Here is a 21,425-nt window from a genome sequence, read left to right as displayed (position 1 = left end):
AGCAAGATCCGGACAGAGAAGCGGGTAGTGCTATTTATTGTTGGAAGGGGCTCTCTTAGGACAGAGCTGTCCTCAGGCTAACGCTCCCCATTTCCTTCCCAACACTCACTCAGCCCTTTGAGCGATACCGTGAGGGATGAGGGAAGCAAAGCAAGAAAATATAGCTTAAATTAAATCTCCTTACAGTTTGCAGTCCACTGATAGACACCCAAAGCATGCAGAGCGTGACCGTCCTCAAGGAACTCATGGCTGCCTTAGCGCCTTAACGTTTATCTTCCATTAAAGACGAAAAGTAACCTTATCCTAACAGCACCTTGCCCCTCAAGGCCCTGAAAGCCTTGCTTCCAAATTCCTTAGAAACTTACACTCTCTGGGGATGCCTGGGTGGCTCGGTCAGTTAACCGTCCGACTTCAGCTCAGATCATGATCTCATGGTTCATGGGTTCAAACCCCGCGACGGGCTCTGTGCTGACAGCTCAGAGCCCGGAGCCTGCTTCAGATTCTGTGTCTCCCTCTCTCTCTGCCCCTCCCCTGCTCACACTCTGTCTCTCTCTCAAAAATAAATAAACATTTGGGGCGCCTGGGTGGCTCATCGGTTGAGCAGCTGACTTCAGCTCAGGTCACGATCTCGCGGTCCGTGAGTTCAAGCCCTGCATCAGGCTCTGTGCTGACAGCTCAGAGCCTGTAGCCTGTTTCAGGTTCTGTGTCTCCCTCTCTCTGACCCTCCCCCGTTCATGCTCTCTCTCTGTCTCAAAAATAAATAAACATTAACAAGAAACTTATACTCTCCCTAACCCCCACTAATTAGAAAGCACATAGTCAGTCACTCCTCAGAGTGCTACAATAAAATAAATAAATTTTATAATAAAATCACGTTGATGCCCCAAAAATGTCTCAAGAATTCTTTCTTACCCGTTTGCTCACGAACCCTACTTCAATTTCATCAGGGAGCACTGCTTGTAAGCTCTCCTATTGTACAGCTGAGAAAACTAAGGCTGACAGACGGAAAGTGACCTACGATCCTGCCAGCCTTTGGTTTTCTGGAGCCCGAAATCAAAACCGTAGGAGCAAAAAACCAACCCCTGAGGCTGGGCCAAGATGCAAACTCGCTTCGCTGCCTCCAACCGCAAGCCGTGTTCGGCTCTTCTGCCTGTAGCAGGTGGCGGGGCGGTCGGGGGGGGGGGGGGGGAGTCTCTGCCCACCCCCCATTCCCTGCTCTGTGTTCTTGTGATCTGCAACACGTATCAAACATTGGCTGTTTGGTATGTGGAACTTTTCACAACATGCCACATGCAGGGCCAGCCGAATCTGAACAAACAAGTTGGCTGAAAAGTGGCTGGATCAAGGTAGCTATATTTAGACCGGGAGACGCGCAGGTCTTCCTGAAAGACTGGGGCCTTACGAGGTCATCTGTATGCATGCTCATTAACCAGGCATTGGGCTACTGCAAGATTGTTCTAAGGCAACAAAGACACTGGCAGATTGGGGGCATAAAATGCTCATCACGTCATCATTTACAAGAAACGACACTGAAATCAAATCACACCACATAACGGAGCTGTTAAATACATCACACTCCACCCAATAAATGGAAAATTATGAGAAAATTAAAAAGACTTACCTGATGGCATACTTCCTGAAATGACAGCATTTGCAATACACAAAAGTAAAAGCTAAACGCTGTGGAACTAACTCAGTTTTGTTTCCATATATACAGAGAGGGACTGGAAAGAGAGGTGTTTTAGAACAGAAAGAGGGAAGAAAGAGAGAGAGAGAAGGGGAAACGGGGCTGGGAGAAAAAGAGAGGGAAAGAGAAAACAATTTGAAAAGAGAAGATAACTCACCAAATGCTGTGCTTATATGAGACCGAGATGGTGGTATTATGGGGTTATTTGTATTCCTGCATTGTATTTTGGTTTTAAATATATTCTCAATGAACATGCATGCATTTAGCAATGAGAAGAAACCCGTCTGAAAAATCAACCTGCCTCATGGGAGAAAGGGGAGCAGAGATGCAGAAAAGCTACAACTCAGCCCTGGAGGAGGATTTCAGGCACAGAGCTGTGGACCACGGACTCCTACAAAGCCCGTTGACCTGGCCCCGGGGGAGGGGGAAGGGGGTGGCTGAATACAAGCCTGTTAATGTGACACCAGCAACGTCACAGTCCTCTTCAACAAATTTGGCTTCAAGGATGTCTGGCAGGTCCTTGTAACACTCAAATCAGAGTTCTCAAAGTAAGGTGGACCCTGAAATGTCATGCTATCTATTCTTCAATCTCCCGAGACATTTACTTTAAAATTAAGGGGAAGTTAAGAAAAGTCTTCTTTTTGAAACCCCTGTATCCATGAGAAAGCGGTTTCAGGGGCCAGGAAGTTCAACCCAAACTGTCTTCAACAAGAAAGAAAACCCAATTATAACCCAAAGGCAGTTCAAGCTTCAAGGATGGCTTAATTCATTGGCTTAGGGATGAAACTCAAAACTCTGATGTCCTTTCTGTTTCTCTAGCCCCCCTCCGATTACTGCGTGGACAGCCCATCGCTCTTTCTATGATAGAGAAATGGACACAGCAGCATTAGAACTTATATCCCAGCGCCTCAATATCCAGAAGAAAAGAGAGAGAAGTCAGGTCCCTCCCTGGACCAAGACCAAAGGATATGTTGATTGGTAAAAGCTAATCAGAGCCAGGCCTGCAGCTGGGAATTAAATCAATAAGCCACATGGCTGAGGAAAAGGAAGATGGACGTTTCCCTAGGCAATGGCAGGGTACTGTTGGTAGAAAAGGGAGGATAGAATCCAAGGGGCCAACTGCCATGAAAGTGCCATGTGCTATGCTGGAAGCTTCGTGACGCTTGATCCATTTGGTTGCACAACAAAACGAGGCCTCTTCATCCCCAGGGGAAATTAAAACTCGGGAACTTTAAATCTTTTTTTTTTTTTTCCAACGTTTATTTATTTTTGGGACAGAGAGAGACAGAGCATGAACGGGGGAGGGGCAGAGAGAGAGGGAGACACAGAATCGGAAACAGGCTCCAGGCTCTGAGCCATCAGCCCAGAGCCCGACGCAGGGCTCGAACTCACGGACCGTGAGATCGTGACCTGGCTGAAGTCAGACGCTTAACCGACTGCGCCACCCAGGCGCCCCAAAACTCGGGAACTTTAAATAAATTCCTCACTACTCAAACGGCAAGTGGAGGGCCTTTTCATAATGGAACAAAAATTTTAATGAAGGCAAAAATATCCATTTAGATCTCAAGTCCCTGAATTTAAAATACCAGCTTTTCCACTGACTAGTGACCTTGGCCAATCCGTTTAATGACTCTGGGACTTCAAAGTTTCCACTGAATTTTTGGAGTCCCTTCTGGCCCTAAAGCTATGTTGAATTTCCCATTTAATGGCCATTTATTTTCCCATTTCTTATCTCCTCTGGTTCCTATGTCTAAGACTTCAAGGCCATGGTCTTCAGAATCTTTTCTACATGAATGTAAACTAACCAGAAAGAAGAGTTAGACCATGATCGTTCCTCACACACTCCTGATTCAACTCTAAAACTCCACCATTGCTGCTTCATCCCTTTGGTTAGTAATCCCTTTGCCCTGGTCCCTCACAGTCCCTCCTAAGGAGGGCTGATAGCTAGTGCAGTAATCTAGCCCAGGGGATGGATTTCTCAGAATATGTTCCTAGGTGAGAGGAACAGTCTAGCCTGTTAAGAAGGGTACTAGTCTGAGAACCCAGATGGCGGCTTTGACATGGACTCAAGAGCTACAACTTTACAGAGGAGACTAGTCCCCTTATCTCTAGAACACCATTGCTGGCCCTGATGGAAACCAGCCATTGGGCGATGGGTCACGTACTGAGAATGAAGAGGAGTGAAAACAACATGGTTCCTGCCGTCACTCAGCTTGAAGCTATAGAAGCCAATGGAAGAGTCCAGTATTTTCACACAAATACATGATGGCAGTGTTGAATGCCACAGAGCGAAGGCACCTGACACTCAGCCAGGCCAGGGGAGACTTCCAGAGGCAAATGGCCAGTGGGCAAAATTCTGAAGGCCGAGTACAAGCAAAGGGGCAAAGGGCAGGGGAGACAGAGGGCAGTATATGCAAATGTCCTACATTCTAGCACCCCCACATTAGAGGGAGTGCTAATCCACACGCTACAACAAACACATGGTGAGCAATGGAATCATACAGGACGTTCAGATAAAACATTAGGGAATGATTCTAAGAGGTGAGATTACTCCTGCCCAGAGGCTCTGTGGAAGAGGGAAGAGGAAATCTGATGATCCAGCAGGACGTGACCAAGAAAACACAGAGAGGCATATGCACGCAGGGGCGTGCCACAGAGAGAGCAAGGGGAACAGGAAGTGGTCCGGCCCAAACCAGGACACGTGTCAAGGAATAACTTGGTTAAGCTTTATTTCAAAGACCTTGAAGATAGAACTTAGGAATTCACTGGGAATTCATGCTTTCTGCCCCATATCAGAACCTCTCTCTGACTCTGGCTCTGAGACTGAGCCCTTCTCTCTGAAATCCAATCCCTCCCTGGTCAGTTTCTCTTAGTTCCTCCTCCAGCATCTTCATAGGCTTCTTTTCATCTGCCCACCCCTGGATGTTCAACCAGCCCCAGAAACCACGTGTAAACTTGTCTTCACCACGGGCTTGAGCCCCTGGGTGTTTGCTTGTGACTGCACAAATTAACTGTAGCTCGGATCTTCCCTGGAGCCAGCATGGACTTCCCTGCACTGGGGTGTTTGTGCACATTGTCATACCGAATTATTTTTAAGCAGGGGAGTCTCTTCTCCTCCCTCCAACTCAGTCTTACGTGGAAGTCAAATCTATAAGACGTGGAAGCATGGTTTTATTAACGTCATTTAGTTCATATATTGCAAATGTATCACATTTGCTAAAGAAAATCAACGAAACCAAGAAGCCATTCTGATTGACAGGCAAGCTTGAAGTCAACAGCTAAGGAGGCACAGACAAGCTCTGCTTTTCCCCCCTGATTGCACGAAACACAGTGTATTGAACACTTACAGTAACTACTGTTTATAAGCGTCAGTGTGATAAATGCCTGATTGTTCTCATCCCACCCCCCAACATTGGTTTTGGTTCTGTTTTTCATTTTAACTCCCAAGATCACTGTTGGCCTTGATATTTCAAGAGCCCTGAAACCGATGGGAAAACAAAGGTTTGTCATCAATTTCTGTTGGAAAGTTCTGTCTCTAATTATATCTAACAAATGCTCACACTATTCCTCATGAATATTAAAGTCAAATACGAAGCGAGGGGAGCTCAGAGTACGTGCGGACATTGTGTGTGACACAATATCATCATGACCTGGGATGCCGTCTGTTGTCACATGGTCACACCGTAGTGCCAATCTGTGCTGAGCAGCTGCAGCAGCCGGGCCCCTTACGTGTGGGAGCCACAGCGGGAGTGGGGGGGGGGGGTGGGCTGCTGGCACCAGGTCATGTGATCAGACTTGTACACCTGCCTCATCTCTCCCACAGTGATGCACAGCTGAACAGAAAGTTCAGCTTGGGTTGATGATGGGGATGAGGAGGATGACAGAGGCTGACATCCTACTCCTTGGGGACCCGCATTACCTAACTGAATCTTCAACATGACCTCGCAAGGAAGGTTCTGCCCTAGCTATTGATTCTGCACGGAGAAACTGAGGCACCGGGCAGTTGTTTCACTGTTTCAAAGAGGTGGAGCTAGGATGCAAACCCAGGCAGGCTGCAGAAGGTGAGCTGTTAAGTAGGTCCTCAGTGTGTCAACATTCACTGAGATAATACAAATATTTCATTCACTGCACCTTTCATATGAGTTTAAATATTTAAACAGCAAAACTGGGATGACACATGCAGTCCCTGTTAAGCCCTTCCATGGAATACGGGCTGCGCAGCCCCTGCCGGTCTGGTTTGTCACTCCACTGACGGTGTTCGTGCGAATGGCTGACAAACACTGGGGGCACACAAGGAACAGGTGCAGCGAGGAGGCTGAGCCCAGGGAAGGATGAGGCGAGGCTGAGCCATAGGCAGGTCAGGAGGCATGGAGGGGTCCAAGAGAGCTGAGGAGGAGAACGTCCCAACTGATGGGACTTGGAAATTAACTCAGTGTGGAGAGAGGGCGGGGAAGGGATTCAGGGTGGAGTGCGGGTGGCTCTTGTGGGACCAGCTGGGTGGCAGGGCCATTCATCAACGTCACTTATTCTCCCCTTCAGCGGATGCTTATCACAGGTCCCGTTCTCAGCACTGCGGGTGGAGCAGGGGACACGCAGGACCTGCCAGACTCTGGAGCCAGACTCACTGGGCTGGAGTCCTGGCTCCACAACTTAGTGTCTGGGGGACCTTGAGGAAGTCCATGGGCATCCAGAGGCCCAAATTTCCCCTTCTGCAAAAAGGGACCTATCACCTATAGAAGGTGTAATGACTTAAGTACCTTCCCATACACAAAACACTTAAAATATTCTATTTCCTAGCACATAGAGAGCACTCAGTCATGACTCACTGAAAGCGTAATTATTAAATTTTAGAGGTGGTGCGGGCAATAGATGAGGATATAATAACACCTGTTGGAGTTGTCTGAAGAAAACCAGAGCAGAATAAGGAACCGAGTGACAATGGGAACTCTATTTTTAAAAAAGTAAGGCAAGGAGCCCCTCTGAGGAGGTGACATTGAACAGACACCTGAATAACTGAGGCAGAACGTGGAGGCTCCAGGTGGAGGGATCCACAAGTCCAGGAGATCTGAGTTGGGAATAAGCTTGGTGCATCCAAGGAAAAGTAAGAGGGAGGGGGTAGGGGGGCAGTAGATGAGTGTGAAGGGGAGGGTGGGTGGAGGGGCAGTGGATGAGTGTGAGGGGCAGGGGGGTAGCGGGGGCAGTAGATGAGGGTGAGGGGCAAGGGGGTGGGAGGGCAGTGGATGAGTGTGAAGGGGAAGGGGGTAGGGGGGCAGTGGATGAGTGTGAAGGGGAAGGGGGTAGGGGGGCAGTGGATGAGTGTGAAGGGGAAGGGGGTAGGGGGGCAGTGGATGAGTGTGAAGGGGAAGGGGGTAGGGGGGCAGTAGATGAGTGTGAGGGGGAGGTCCAGGATCCGATCACACGGGGCCAACCAGCACCTGCCAAGGAGTTCACGTTTTGCTCCAAGGTAAACAAAAGGCAATGCAATGTTGTGGCTAAGAGCCAGGCTGCCTGGCATGGGATCCTGACCCCAGCTCTTCCTAGATGTGTCCTCCAGTATCCTCATCTGTAAAATGGGGATGGTAATAGTACCTACTCTCCAGAGTTGCCGTGAGGAGTATTTGCAGAGTGGGAACGGCACCCGGGGCAGATTAAATGTTACATAAGCATTGGTGGCCGCGGCTATTCACCACCATCACCACCACCCTCATCACCACTATCATCTGTGGATTCTGAGCTGGGAAGCAACATAATCTGAATTATCTGCAAGTACAAAGTAGCACTCTGGCTTCTCCGAGCAGGTTACAAAGGTCGGCTGACTCGAGAGCGCCAGATCAGTGCGTCGCACACAGACGGAAGAAGCAGACTTCTTAGGCTGACGTTTCTGTGCACGTAGATTTCAACATTTCCCCAAGAATATGTATGTGCCGGGTCAAGCTAAGCAGTCTTTAAAACCTACTGCCTACCTAAAGCGAATATGCTATTTTAAAAAAGGGTGGGGGGGAGAAAGTAATATAGAAAAATAAAACAAAACTCTCAGACTCTTCCTTCAAGAGCATTCTGAGTAAAAGCCAGACTTCAGAGATAATACATTCCTCACAGCCTCTCCTGGAGATAGTCCCAATGAGCTAACAAGACAAAATGAGAAATGCCTTTTCTGCAACTGTCCAAATACAACACAGATATGGAAAAAAGTAACAGGGGCATTTTCTGTTAATTTTCCTGCCTGAGAAAATTTTTAACATAAATCCGTCCTCTTATCTCTGGCTGTCATTGGAAAGAAGGGACATTGGACGGATGGACTGAAAGCCAATTTGTGGGAAAGCCTGACCTGGTAACCCCACTCTCCAGGACAACCCTGCTCTGGTTTAAAATGTATCTTGTTCAAATTGTTGGCCTCTATGGGCGAATTTTGTTCTGTATCATTGTCCCAAGTAATATTTTCCTAATTTTTTTTACTGGGCACACACAAATAGGGCAATGAATCAAAGGCACTCTATAAAACCGAGAGGGCTTTTGAGTCTCGCTATTTTAGGAAATAAAACTGGCTAGCAGTACAATATAACTGCTCAGACACTGAGCTGAGAGCTTTATGTCTACTAATGGATTTTATGTAACCTTTTACCCAACTTCAGTTATTTACATAAAACTTGGATGATTTTTACTGTATCTCCTGACTATCTCTACTGGCATTGCTTAATATTTGTTTGCAATAATTTGTTCTGCTTCAAAATTCAATTTAAAGGGGAATTGGCGTCATTCTCTTATAAAAACTAAACCAGTGTTGCTTTCCATATGTAGGAGATATTGGTCGAAAGTATGAAAGATTCAAAGAAGAGTAAGGGTGACTCAGGAGTCTGTTTCCAGTGGGGAGTGGGGGGCCCCAGGGGGGTGGAACCCAGACATGTCCACACCGTGTGGAAAATGGACTTCGGATTTTGGCCAACCACAGCCTAGCTCCATCCTGGAAAACATCCTCACACTTGGGACTGAAACAGAGACGATGCAACACTGGTAACTAAATAGCCAATCAGGGATCAGACGCTCCGTCTGAATGTTGTCAGCGCCTATGATAATTCTTTCAAATGCCTTATGGAAGTCCTTTTGCCTTTGTAACCCTATCTCTTGCCTCCAGCTTGGAGCACGCCCCATTTCGGGGTCTCTGTGTCTCCCGGATTCCAGTCCCTGAGACCCCAAATAAAGGCATACATTGATTTTGCAGTGTGACTTCGCTTGTTTGGGAAAACAGATGAGTGTTATTAAAGCCTAGCCAGATACTCTTGACAGATAATGGAGGTGATCCCGTCCCTGTTCCCCTTGCTTAAAAAAAAAAAAAAAAAAAAGGGAGATTAGCAAAGGTTAATTATATAAATTTATTATCCTAAAATACATTTCTTTCTTGAATTAAACACAAGCCTTGAAAGAAGGTTGAAAAGGAAGACAGTTTTCCATTGGGATGGCTATTCCGGAGCAGTATTTCATAGGTCCCTAAACCCATCTTCATTATTCCCAGCCACCGCAGAACAAAGGCTGCTAGTGGCTACCATCAAATCACAGGCTCTTTCCCGGAGACAAACCTAGAATTGTACCCCCTTCACAGGCTGCTCTTCTCAGCGTCTCTGTTTCTCAGGTGCATCCAGACAAATAAATCCCAGCAAATGAGATGTAGGAGCATCACCCGCCTGCCACTGCTCCCCGCCACCCCCCCCCAAAAAAGAAGCCACTGTTCCCCCTCACTCTACTTTACTCTCCGTCCAGCCTGTGGCTCCATCCAGGCCATGGCCAAAGCTTCAAAAGTCAGCCTGGACCCAAAGGGGGTCTTGAAAGTGGAAGCTGTACTTCAGGACGAAGGAGCAGAAAGACGGCTGGGACTTGGGGTCTGAAGGCCACAGGGACACCACACCAATGTGGTCTGCTCACATCTGGAGTTTAATGTGGGTGAAAAATCATCTTTTGTCTGGCTTAAGCCCCTCTATGTCATGTCTGCATCACTCACAATCCCATATAATTATTAACCAATATTGGTGTTAACACCACACTGTGGGAAATGCTGATTTAAGCCCTCAAGCATGCTGTGAGATACAAATTATGATCCTTATCATACAGATAAAAGACCTGAAATTCAGGAAGATCAAGTGACTTTCCCAAAGGCACAGAGCCTGTAAGAGACTAAGCCACGTTGACAGTCCAGCTTTCTCTGCCTTCAAAGCCTCTGGAACCCGGACTATTCTGTCCCTGGCCCAATGCCCAATTTGTCCCATTGCCTATGATGAAACTTAGTTCTTAAAATAAATGCAGAAATATAAAATTCACTTTTTTATTATTGAAACGGCTGCTGACTCAACTTGTCCAGCAATTCTGGACTGGGCTCCAATATGTAGGCCACTGGCCATCAGCAGGCACTGTTCTGTGCCTTGGCCACCACAGTCAGAATGCCTGCAGTTATAGGCTGCCCGGGGGCCTAAATGGTTGAGCTGAAAACAAAATGATGAGATTCCAGATAAACATAACCCTACAAGGTCAAATTAGTAAATGCTTCATTAAATCTCCTCGAAATAATATACTGGTCACATGTAGTCTTTACAAATATTACACTGCGTTTGCAAAGATCTTATAGGTAGATTGCCTCACTTGCAACATTTTCCAAGCATGCAGAAAAATCACAACTGTTCACGAATAAAGAGCCATTTGGAGTTAATTAATTAAAAAAATTTTTTTTAGTGTTTTATTTATTTTTGAGACAGAGAGACAGAGACAGAGTATGAGCAGGGGAAGGAAGGAGAGACAGGGAGACAGAATCCACGAAGCAGGCTCCAGGCTGTGAGCTGTCAGCACAGAGCCCGACGCAGGGCTCGAACCCATGAACCAGAAGATCACGACCTGAGCTGAAGTCAGACGCTTAACCGACTGAGCCACTCAGGCGCCCCTGGAGCTAATTAATCTTAAAAATTTTACAGAAAAAAAAAATGTGCATTGGATGTGGGAAATTGCTACATTTTAATACAGCTCCTAGAAAGTGGAGTGGGGTCATCAAAAGTAGGAGTGCCTGGGGCCAGATGGAGGTCCTGAATGAGTTCTAGGGACTCAGTGTGGTGGGGGGGGCAGGGGGGCAGGGGGGAGGATCTCCATCAGCAGGAATTTTGCCCTTGAGAATGTTCCTCCTCCCTCTCCCCATCCCTGATCCCCACATGCAATGGGGGTGCAGACTCCCTCATTTTAAATGTGGAAAATCCTGGACAAAACAGACCTTATCACTCCTCCCGGTTGAGAGAGAGCCCCTGGCCTAGCCAGGGCACATACCCAGCAGCACTGGACACACAGAGACAGGCTTTCTGCCCTTTATAGCAGTCACTATTTCGTGCGCTCAACCACCTCCTCTAGCTCGTAAACAAATAGTTCTTTTCGTGGTGACACTCTTTCCATCGGCACCAGATGAAAATGCGTCTGTGAGCAGGTCAAGAATGAGGACCCTCTGCCCCGTCTACTCTCAGGGACCCGTCCTTTATGTTACGGCGATAAGACTCGAGAATTTCTTCACGTAACTAAGCCACTGAGCCGAGAAGAGGCAACCATCCAATTATCTGCCATTAGTACCAACTTACTAGTGACAATTACATAATTTCCAGGTTCTCAGCAGCAAGTTCATTGTGTGTCCCCACATGAGTTTCCTCTTCAGCTTACCCTCTCATTTCACTTCTAGAGCTGACTTAGGAGGGGTGGGAGTGCGGATCTAGACACTGTTTGGGGACCTACAGGAAGGAGATCCTCCGACACCCCTGCACGTGGAGGCCTGAGGGGGCCCTCCCCTGGCAGACATCTCTCCCCCTGATACTCCCATGCATCTATTTCATTCTTAGACTTTCAGAGCCCACTTGGCCAAATCAGAAAGAGGCTGTCTTGACTCTTTGTTGTTTTTTTTTTAAATAATCGGTTTTTTGAACAACATTTTAATGACTATTAATTGAAAGCCCCAGAAACAGCATGCTTTCTCATTGAGATGCTTCCTCCCTGGGTCGCTGAGCCCTCAAGAGCTCACTATGTTTGTTTAATTGCATGAAATTCTGCCTCTTTTCTTCTTTCTTTCTTTCTTCCTCCCTCCCTCCCTCCCTTCCTTCCTTTCCTTCTTTCACTTGAGAGAGAACAGAGAGAGAGCATGAGTGGAGGAGAGTGGCAGAGGGAGAAAGAGAGGGGGAGAGAGAGAATCTCAAGCAGGCTCCACACTCAGCATGGAGCCTAACTTGGGGCTCAATCCCACGCCCCTGGCATCATGACCTGAGCCAAAATCAAGAGTTGGGCGCTCAACCGACTGAATCACCCGGGCGCCCCTCAGCCTCTTTTCTTTCTCTCTTTGGTCCAAGTTGTGTTCCCTGGTCTTCCATTCACCGCTGGACAAACATTCAGGGAACGCCAACTATGTTCCAGGCGCTTGGCAGGCTCCCAAAGCAAGAACTGAATATGACAACATGGCTCTGGGGCTTTAAGTCTCATCTTCCACATGGAGGGTTTACTTATATCCCTAAGTATCAAAACAAACAAACACACAAAACCTCAAAAAGCGACCTCATTTTAATAAGACTAGGAGGACTCTGAGCAAGGTAGGCTACTTTAGGATGTCCTTTTCATTGCCAGGGTGCCTCAGGAAACCCCTGCTAGGAACCTCCAGTAATGGAAAGTTCACCAGGAAGTCAACATCCACGGGGGCATCCAGGACTTCAGAGAGCTCTGGAAACAGCTCAGGCCACACAGGAGGCACTAAAGAAACATTTACAGAATAAACAAAACCCACCCGGGTTACCGGTTCAGCCCATGTAAATTTCACGCATGTCTGCGGATTCTGGCTCCTTCGATAAAACTAAAAATAGCCAAAGTTTATTGAGGGCCTAGGATGTCAATCTCCCTTCTAAGTGCTTTCATAATATTAACATTTTCAATTCTCAGGATGCCATGAAGAAGGGAGGAGGACGATGAGGCCCGGGGAGGGTGGCAGCAAGTCCCGGGTCACCCAGCGGGAGCGGGACCCAGCCGGCTGCACTCCACAGACCGACCCTGCTCTCTCCCCCACCCGCAAGGAAGGCCACTCTGAAGCGTGCGTCGCATCGTCTCTGCCAGATGCAGCAGGGGTCCTTGGCCTACCCTCACCTTTCTCTCAGGTGCCCGTGCCTCAATCACGCTCGCCAGGTGCCAGCTGCCCCCACACAGGTGCAGGCTGGCGGTGCCGCTGCCTGGGAGCAACCTTGCCAGTGTGGGGGGAATAGCAGGCCAGGGTGTCCACTCTAGGTGTGCCCAAGCCAAGTAGGCTGAGGCCAGGTGTGCCCCCGCCAATGCGCCCACCCCAGGTGTGCCCGCTCCAGGTAGGCTGAGGTCAGATGTGCCCACGCCAGCTGGGCTGAGGCTGGGAGGACCTGCTGGGGGGCTCTCCTTGGTCTCTGGACAGAGATTTGCCCTGACGCCCCCAGGCCAGAAGTCAGGACACCCGGAGGTCAGGTGTGCCTGGCAGAGTCAGACCCGGGGAAACAGCACTCAGGCCCTCCCAGGGATGCTGCCCGAGCCCTGAGCACCTGGCCTTCCCCCTCCTGGGCCCTCGTCACTCTCCTTGCCTTTGTCACTAGCCCTCTTGGGCCCCCACCACCGTGTCTGAGCTCTGAGACAGCAGGGTCTGCCATCAAGCTCTGCTTCAATAATTTTTTTAAGTTTATTTATTTATTTTGAGAGAGAAAGAGAGAGAACACAAGCAGTGACAGAGGGAAAGAGAGGATCCCGGGCAGGCTTTGCTCTCACAGCGCAGAGCCCAACGCAGGGCTCCAACTCACGAACCGTGAGATCATGACCTAGGCGGAAACCAAGAGTCAGACGCCTACTGACTGAGTCCCCCAGGCGCCCCTGCTTCAACTGCACCTCACACACAGCCGACTTTCAGAAACTGGGGTTTGATGCGGAGAATCTCCACAGAAGCTACACTAAACGTGGGGGATGGCTTTGGAGACTGTTCCTGCCAAACGTGGAGGGCGCTGAAGCAAGGAGGCCATGACCTTGTGCGTGTGCGTATGGGGGCTCCCAACGTACCCACACACGTCACCTTACCTGATCCCCAAAACAGCCCTACTGTTTCTACCACTGTTATCCCATTTACAGAGGGAGCTAAACAGAGGCTCCGGGCACAGGGTCACGAGGAACCCGGGTGAACTCGGGTCTGGCTAACTTCACACTCTGCTTCCTATAACACAACTAACTGCTAGACAGCTTCTAGTGGTTTCTGGAGGCGGATGATAAAGCAGCGGGCCCAGAGATGAGGGCTTGTGTGCTGGTGACCTCTTATGGACGTGCTCCAGTGGGAGAAGCCTGGGGAACCCAGGGCAGGGGAAGGGGGGAGGCACACACAGTGCGTTTCAGGGAACCAGCCTGATCCCGCAGGGGACTCTGGAACATGAGTTACATCTCAGCCTGCCCCATCCGGAGACAAGAGGCTGGGCTTCCCCATCCCTGTGCTAACAATCACGGGTACGAGGCAGGGGTAGGGGGTGGTAACGGGGGACGATGGGACTCAAAGCCTCAGGCAAGTTCAACTCTTGAACAAAGTGCTTGTTCCCAGCAGCCTGGGGTGATCCTCCAAAGCCAGCTCCCAGGTGCCCGTGAATGAGAGCACGCTGCGCGGTGCGGGAGAAGCGCGGAAATGGGGAGGGTGCATGCTGTGAGCACGTAGCTGTGAGATGCTCCGACGGGGAACTGGCCACTTTCCCGGGGCGGGACGTCGCCCTCAGAGAACCAGCATCGGCTCTTTCTGCCAATCTCGTGGATCCGAAGGGGCAGGAGGGAGGGACAGGCATGCAAAGTGGAAGGAACAGCAAGGGCAGAGGCAGAGACGCAAGAAGGATGGTATAGCAGATTGGAGAGAGCTTCCCGGGAGGGACTTGCAGGTCAAGCAGGCTTAAGGATGCCACGGCGAGCTCAAAGGGCGAGGGACTAGTGGCTCAGCCCCAGTGGCAGCTGGGTCACGGGGCCAGCTGGCAAAGCAGACTCCTGGCCTGCCCACAGGGTCGACAATGAGGGACCCGGGCTTCAGTGTTTCTGAGCTGACTGCTGCCCAGAAACTGAGCAGGTGGGAGAAATTCCATTAACGTCTCGGTTTATCCAGAGACACCCTGACGGCCCCAGGTGTGTACTCAGAGCCCAGGAGTTCGAGTGTTTTACCTGCTTAGTGTTCGCCATGAAAACAGGCGTATTTGATATTTAGGTGCACTTTAATGGACCCTGAAAAGAAATGAGATGGATTCCCTTAAAGAATAAATGTCACCCCGCCCCCTACATGATGAAACTCTTAACTGCTTCCACTTAATGGAAATGGAAATCACCTCTCAAAACATTACTAAAACTAATCATGGTAATTTTTACACGTTTCCACAATTTACCGAGCTATTTTTCTCTGGCCTTCATGAGCCATGAGTAGCAGATGCCTGTTTGTGCCTAATCACCCCACACAGCCTCAAAGATCTGAAGTTCCCGGACCCACAGACTGACCTCAGCGGCCATCCCCCCAAGGGGAAAATTTGTTAACACCTCTGGGAAGGAAGAGACTGCAAAATCTATTCAATAGCACCGCTCTGGTGAAAGGAAAGGGTCACAATTCAGTATACTTAACATTTATTCACAGGTACGAACCTGCCACTTACCCACAGCCCTGACCCCAGGAGAAGAGAGGAAACAATTCTATGAGACCCAAAAAAGGTAAGCAAGGCTTCGAATCGAGCCAAACCGCATTAAAAAAATTTTTTTTAAGTTTATTCATTTTTGAGAGAGAGAGACAGAGCATGAGCAGGGAGGGAGAGAGAGGGAGACACAGAATCCGAAGCAGGCTCCAGGCTCCGAGCTGTCAGCACAGAGCCCGACACGGGGCCTGAACTCACGAGCAGCGAGATCATGGCCTGAGCCAAAGTCGGACGCTTAACGGACTGAGCCACCCAGGCGCCCCAAAACCGCATTTTAAAATGTCTCACTTCTGGCTTCTCTCCCTGTTACACCTCAAGCCTCACATGTTAAGTGGTCAAAATTCACCTCTGTCTCTCTCTCAGGTCGCAGTGCTTTGGCTTGTAGGAGGCTTCTGAAAAGTCCCGGAACAGCGGAGAGACTTCCTGGCCTCAGTAAATCATCACACGACCACCTATAATTGATACTTCTCTGTTTTCAGTAATGACCGAGATGCCGTGGACCTCAGATTCACCAGAGCCAAACACCACCCCCCACCCCCCCCACTGCACCCACATCCACAGAGAAGTGGCCCCCCCTGTGCCCTGTCCTCAGTTCCAAGGGCAGACCTGCCATCCATCACAGGTGATGGCACGTGTGTCTGTTCTGTAATGCTGGGATCTTTCTAGAATGCCCAGGGGGACAGTTGCTCCTGGCTGGCGGGAGCTCAGAGCCCCTCACAGTGTAGTCCAAGAGAAGAAACCATCGGTTTCCCAGAGAAACCTTCCCCAAGTCACCTGTTAAGCACACATTGAAAGAAGGAAACAGGACAGTGCACAGGCAATGGCTGCATTTCACGCGGGGAATTTTTATTTTTTCTTATTCACAGACTCTAACCATAAACGTCGAGCTTGGAAAACTCAATGAGAAACTGTTTCACATCCAGAGAGCAGTATCTAAATCATCTGCGAAACCGTTTCCACAGACTGTGGCTGCCAGAGAACGGGTGTGTTTAAAAAGAGAACAAAAATGTAAAATTCTGCCCCTTAATCTACGAGACAACCTCTTGCGTTTGAACAGCCTGGGTTTATAAGTCTTCTGAGTGTGCGCATCTCCTGGGGCCAACCTGATGAGAAGAAGTCGGGGGGCTCCAGCCCCGTCTGCAGTACTTTGTCTCCTCCCTTTGGCCCCCCGCCACCCCACAAGTGTCCTGTGCACGCCTTGCACCGCTCAGGCCCCAGTCATTTTGCTGCATGCGCCCAGATCATCCTTCTCCACCCTTGTCTGCGGGGCCAGCTTCTGTTCCAATTCAAGACCTCACCTGGGACCCCATCTCAAGGTCCATCTCTGCTGGACTCGGGGGACACTTCTCTGCCTCCCTCAGGGGACTCTGAGCTCCCCCACAGCAGCAAGGCAGACGCCCATCCCCAGCAACGTGTTGCAGGGACCAGCATGGGCCACAGTGCTGCTCAGAAAGGACCACTGTCCACACAGAAGGGACACTTACTCCAGCTAACAGGTGCCGTGAGCTCGCTGTGCACTCCAGGCACCACTCTCAGACATTTCTTTGCAAAATTCATTCGATCCTCAACACAAACCCAAGAGGTAGGTACCTCTTACCAGCCCCACTTTATAGGTGAGGAACCCGAAATTCAAACTGGCTAAACAAATTTTCTAAACCCACACAGCTGGCAGGTGTCGGACGTAGGATTTGAACCTGCAAAACTCAGAGCCTATGGCTCTCACCACTACTCAGCTCTGCTTCTCTGGACATGGCATGCTTTTTCCATTTCTGTTTTAGAGATAAATGGAACAGAAAAGCCAAATTATAATCCTTTGTCCCCGCAAGACCACTCCACTAATGTAAAAATAAAGACATCATTAGGTCCCATGTGTTTTGACTCCTTCTGATTCTTTTTTCAGTATATCCTACTTCATTGTCTAAACATACATTTTTCTTTCTTTTTGCTTCCTTAGAATTACGTGCAGGTGATGGAAATTAGGTCTGGATGATTGTATGCAAACAGCACTGTTAAAACTTCCTTCATTGTTGTACCTGCAGAGGGCGCCCTACCTGGGGTGGAGTATATTCCTCCACCCCTTGAAGGTGAGCTGGTCTTGCACTTTGGGGACCTAGAATCTCCTCTCTCTCTCTCTCTCTCTCTCTCTCTCTCTCTCTGAACTGAGCTACCGTATAAGAAGACAGACCACTCAGCTGGAGACGGGACCTCAGCTGTTGCCTTGAGCAGTCGAGCATCCCAACCAAGGGATCAGACATGTGAATGAAGACGTCAACCATCCAACCTCTCTGCAGAAATCTCAGCTCAGGGCAGCACATGTGTGACCTGGCTGAACCCAGCCGACTGAAAACATCAAGAATAAATCATTGTCTTAAACCACGAAGTTTTGGTGTTCTTGGTGCCGCTGCCATATCTAACTAAACATGATACAATCGGAAATTCACCTTGAGTAAGCAACCACACGTGCTGTCTCTTCCTCATGCAGGAATCCTTGTTGTGACTGTCGCTGGCCTCTCTGTTAGCAGTCCGACCTAAATATTATGCTCCTGTAAAACCCAAGGGCACAGCAAGCGTACCCTAATTATCCCCGCGTCCAACAAGACCAAAGAAGAAAAAGCAACCTTTTTTTCCTCCCCCAAACTGCATTTCATTTTTCTCTTCTCTGTTTCTGTGGTTCAAGTCCTCCTCCCTCTAAGCCGCCTGCTGGTGGGGACTGCCAGCCCCAAGAGAAGGCTCCACTGGTGACAAGGAGTTGAGCTCAGGCTCTAGAGTCACAGGGGAGGAACGGCGTCCTCGTCGGCTACCTGGGGATGGCTGTCGGCAGGGGGGCTGGGGTGCCAGCCCCACCAGATTTCTGCGTCCCAGTCTCGTCCTGAGAACAGACCTGGCCTCGTGCGCCAGATCGTGTAGCCACTCACAGGTCAGACTGACTGGGCACTTCCTTTGTGCCAGTTCCTATCCTGGCAATTGACATTTATAATCTCTGTGGATGTGAAATGTCCTCCTTTATTGTCTCTAAGACAAGAACACTACAGAGGATGGATTTTTATCCTCGTCCTTTTCTTTTAATTGTTTATTTATTTATTTTGATGGGAAGAGAAAGAGAGAGAGAACATTTATTTTGATGGGGAAGAGGGAGAGAGAGAGACAGAGGGAGAACATGGAGAAGGGGAGAGAGACAGAACATGGGGAAGGGGAGGGAGGGAGAGAGAGACAGAGAGACACAGAGAGAGAGAGAGAATGAATCTCAGCAGACTCTGCACTGTCAGTGCAGAGCCCGACGTGGGGCTTGAACCCATGAACCATGATCTGAACCCAAGACCAAGAGTCGGATGCTTAACTAACTAAGCCACTCAGGTAGCCCTATCCTCGTTATTCAGCTAAGGAAATAAAGTCCAAGTTGCCAACTCCTGGGGTTACACACAAGTTCATGCAACGTCAGGTTCCTACTCTCTCAGCTAATTCCAGCGACCTTTGTCTGGCAGCACTTGGGATGGAGACGGCGCTCGCCAAGCGGGGCACCACAGGCTTCCTGAATGCACACGGGGCACGGGAAACTTGGTCTCAGCTGCCTGATTTCTTCACCGGAGAGAGGAAGCAAAGTGGCAATGCGGTGACTTATTACTTAATGCTGGACTCTGCCCAGGGCCGGAGGAGGAGCAGGGGGTCTCCGGTATCTTTCTGTTTCTAGCCCACAGGCTCCGCCCATAAACCAGCTGCAATCTGTGATGTCCTCTTGGGTGGCCTGAGCAGCCTGCTCTGCCCTGCCCCTCCCCCGCCTCCCCCAGGGTGGAGCTAAGCCGACCCTGCTGGCTGGTCTACACTCCCAGTACACGCCAATCTGTGGGTATTTAACTGCATTCGATTCTTTTTTTTTTTTTTTTTTTTTTTTTTTTAGAGAGAGAGAGAGGAAGAACAAGCAGGGGAGGGGCAGAGAGAGAGGGAGACACAGAATCCAAAGCAGGCTCCAGGCTCCGAGTTGTCAGCACAGAGCCAGACACGGGGCTTGAACTCACAAACCACGAGATCATGACCTGAGCCAAAGTCGGACCCTCAACCAACTGAGCCACCCAGGCGCCCGAGCTGAATGCAATTCTATTCACCAGAGTATCATTGCCAATAATGAAGAGGCCCAATTACCAGGGAAATTCCAAAAGGAATTTTTTGAAGGATACCAATGACCAGAGCTTTTGACTCTACCAGATCCAATGTCCGCAATAATCTTTACTACCTTTATTTGTATCTTTAAATTTCAGCCAACTTTCCATAATTCCGTCTTCCTATCTCCTTACTTTCTCTCTACTCCACCCCAACATCTTTCTCCTTCTAGAAACATGATTGATCCACGCATCCTCCCAAATTGACTAACGTATTTCATCTTGGCGCTGATCCTCATTTCTTGTGTAAGAAGCTCCATATTTTGGACTCAATACCCTATCACACTGAGCACCAGCAGGGAGCCCCGGATGCCCCCTAATACCCAGCCTTCTCAAAGCTAGAAACTGGGCTGTCCTTGGCACTCCCTCTCCCAAAGCTGGAGTGTTGATCTTGACTCCCGCCTTGTGTCTGAGAAGAACCATTAACCTGCCAGCTTACTCGGTCTGATTCTCAGGATTGACAACAGGATTCTTCCTACCCACTTGCTGGAGGCCGGCTGCCGTCATTTTTCTCCCTGACTTGACCCTGGCCAACCCCTCACAGCCAGGTTATCCCTGGGAGAGGGTGTTCTCCTTCAGCCGGGCTCCCCTGGCAACATCATGCACACATGGCCACGCCAACAGTGGGTCTCCATTTCCAAAATGCACGCATCAGACACGCAACATGACTTACTGATGCTACGATGCACGTTGCACCCTGCCACGCCCTGGCATGTAGTGAGAAATGACGGTTTACTGGTGGAGAATAAGCACCCCAGTCCCATCCCGCTGCTCACCTGTCTGCCCGACGACAGAGGCGCTCAGTCTGTGGGGGATCCTTGAGGACACCTTCAAGGTCACTCGGATCTGGTAATACCTATGGAAGGAACAGAGGACAGGCTGATGAAGATCAGACCCCTTACTGTTGGCTTCTTCCAAAAGTAACCAGACTTAGTCCTAAATGCCACAGAGAATCGTGGAAGTTTCTAGGCAGCATGTATGATCATTTGGCACCAAAGAGGGATTCATTCTGTCACCACAGTGGGAGAGGGATGGGACGGGCCAAGATGGAAACAGGAAGTTGAGTTGACAGGAGATCGTACGAGACACATGCAAGGTTGGTGGCAGAAGGGACAGGGAAAGGAATAGGTGGGTTGGTCATAGGGCACAGGTACATTAAGGGGCATGGTTTTTCTTTAGTCAGAAAAGTCCATTCTAAGGGAAAATGGGAGCTTTAATGCATGGGGCAGAATCCATACACAAACTGAGTTGCTATCCTGTTACAACACAGACAAATACTTCCTTTAGAAACACAACAGCTGAGCTGTCGATCCTGGGGGTGCGGCCAAACGCTGTTCCCAGCGCATTTCTGTGCCCTTATTTTTAACATGTCACTCCCATTTCCAAATCCCATCATTTCAGGACACTGTGCGGGTTCCCACGCCATCAGCAAAGCCTCTGATCTGTCCGCTGCCTCCACAGGTGCAGAAGCATCTTTTGCAATTCCGTGCCTTGCAATTAATGGCCCTTTTGCTCGCAAGCTCTTAGGAACATTTCTGGCGTCATAATTGTTCTCCCCTTTCACCAATTCAAGCTCATTGTGAAACAGAATGTGCATAAAACCAAGTGAAACAGAGGTAAAATGGACCATGAACACATCCATCTCCGATGGCTCACTGAGCTTGTGGCCGGAGGCGATGCTGTGTGCTGAATATCCCCCCAGGAGGTTCTGTTGATGGTCTTGTGTTCGTTTTATGTGTGTGTGGAGAGCGGAGGAAATGCGGAACACAGAGCACTGGGACCAGAGTCACAGCTGGAGTTTGGGTGACCTCACTTGTGAGCTGTGTGACTTAGAAGATACCACACAGCTTCTCTGAACTTGTTTCTGAGTCTGTAAACGGATGA

At 49.3% G+C, this 21,425-nt stretch overlaps 1 protein-coding gene across 4 annotated transcripts in view; it reads right to left on the bottom strand.

Annotated features, from left to right (window-relative positions):
* Positions 1-21,425, bottom strand: part of FAM135B (family with sequence similarity 135 member B) — a 281,119-nt gene that overhangs the window by 116,959 nt on the left and 142,735 nt on the right. For all 4 annotated transcript variants that reach the window (XM_045453577.1, XM_045453575.1, XM_045453573.1 and 1 more), the window contains exon 3: positions 20,318-20,397. In XM_045453577.1, coding sequence (XP_045309533.1) covers positions 20,318-20,397 — 80 coding nt within the window. The remainder of the gene's footprint in view (positions 1-20,317; positions 20,398-21,425) is intronic.

The sequence above is a fragment of the Leopardus geoffroyi genome, chromosome C3, assembly GCF_018350155.1.
Source record: "Leopardus geoffroyi isolate Oge1 chromosome C3, O.geoffroyi_Oge1_pat1.0, whole genome shotgun sequence".
NCBI lineage: Eukaryota > Metazoa > Chordata > Mammalia > Carnivora > Felidae > Leopardus > Leopardus geoffroyi.
Note: the sequence above shows the minus strand (reverse complement) of the source record. Positions and strands in the feature narration are given on the sequence as shown.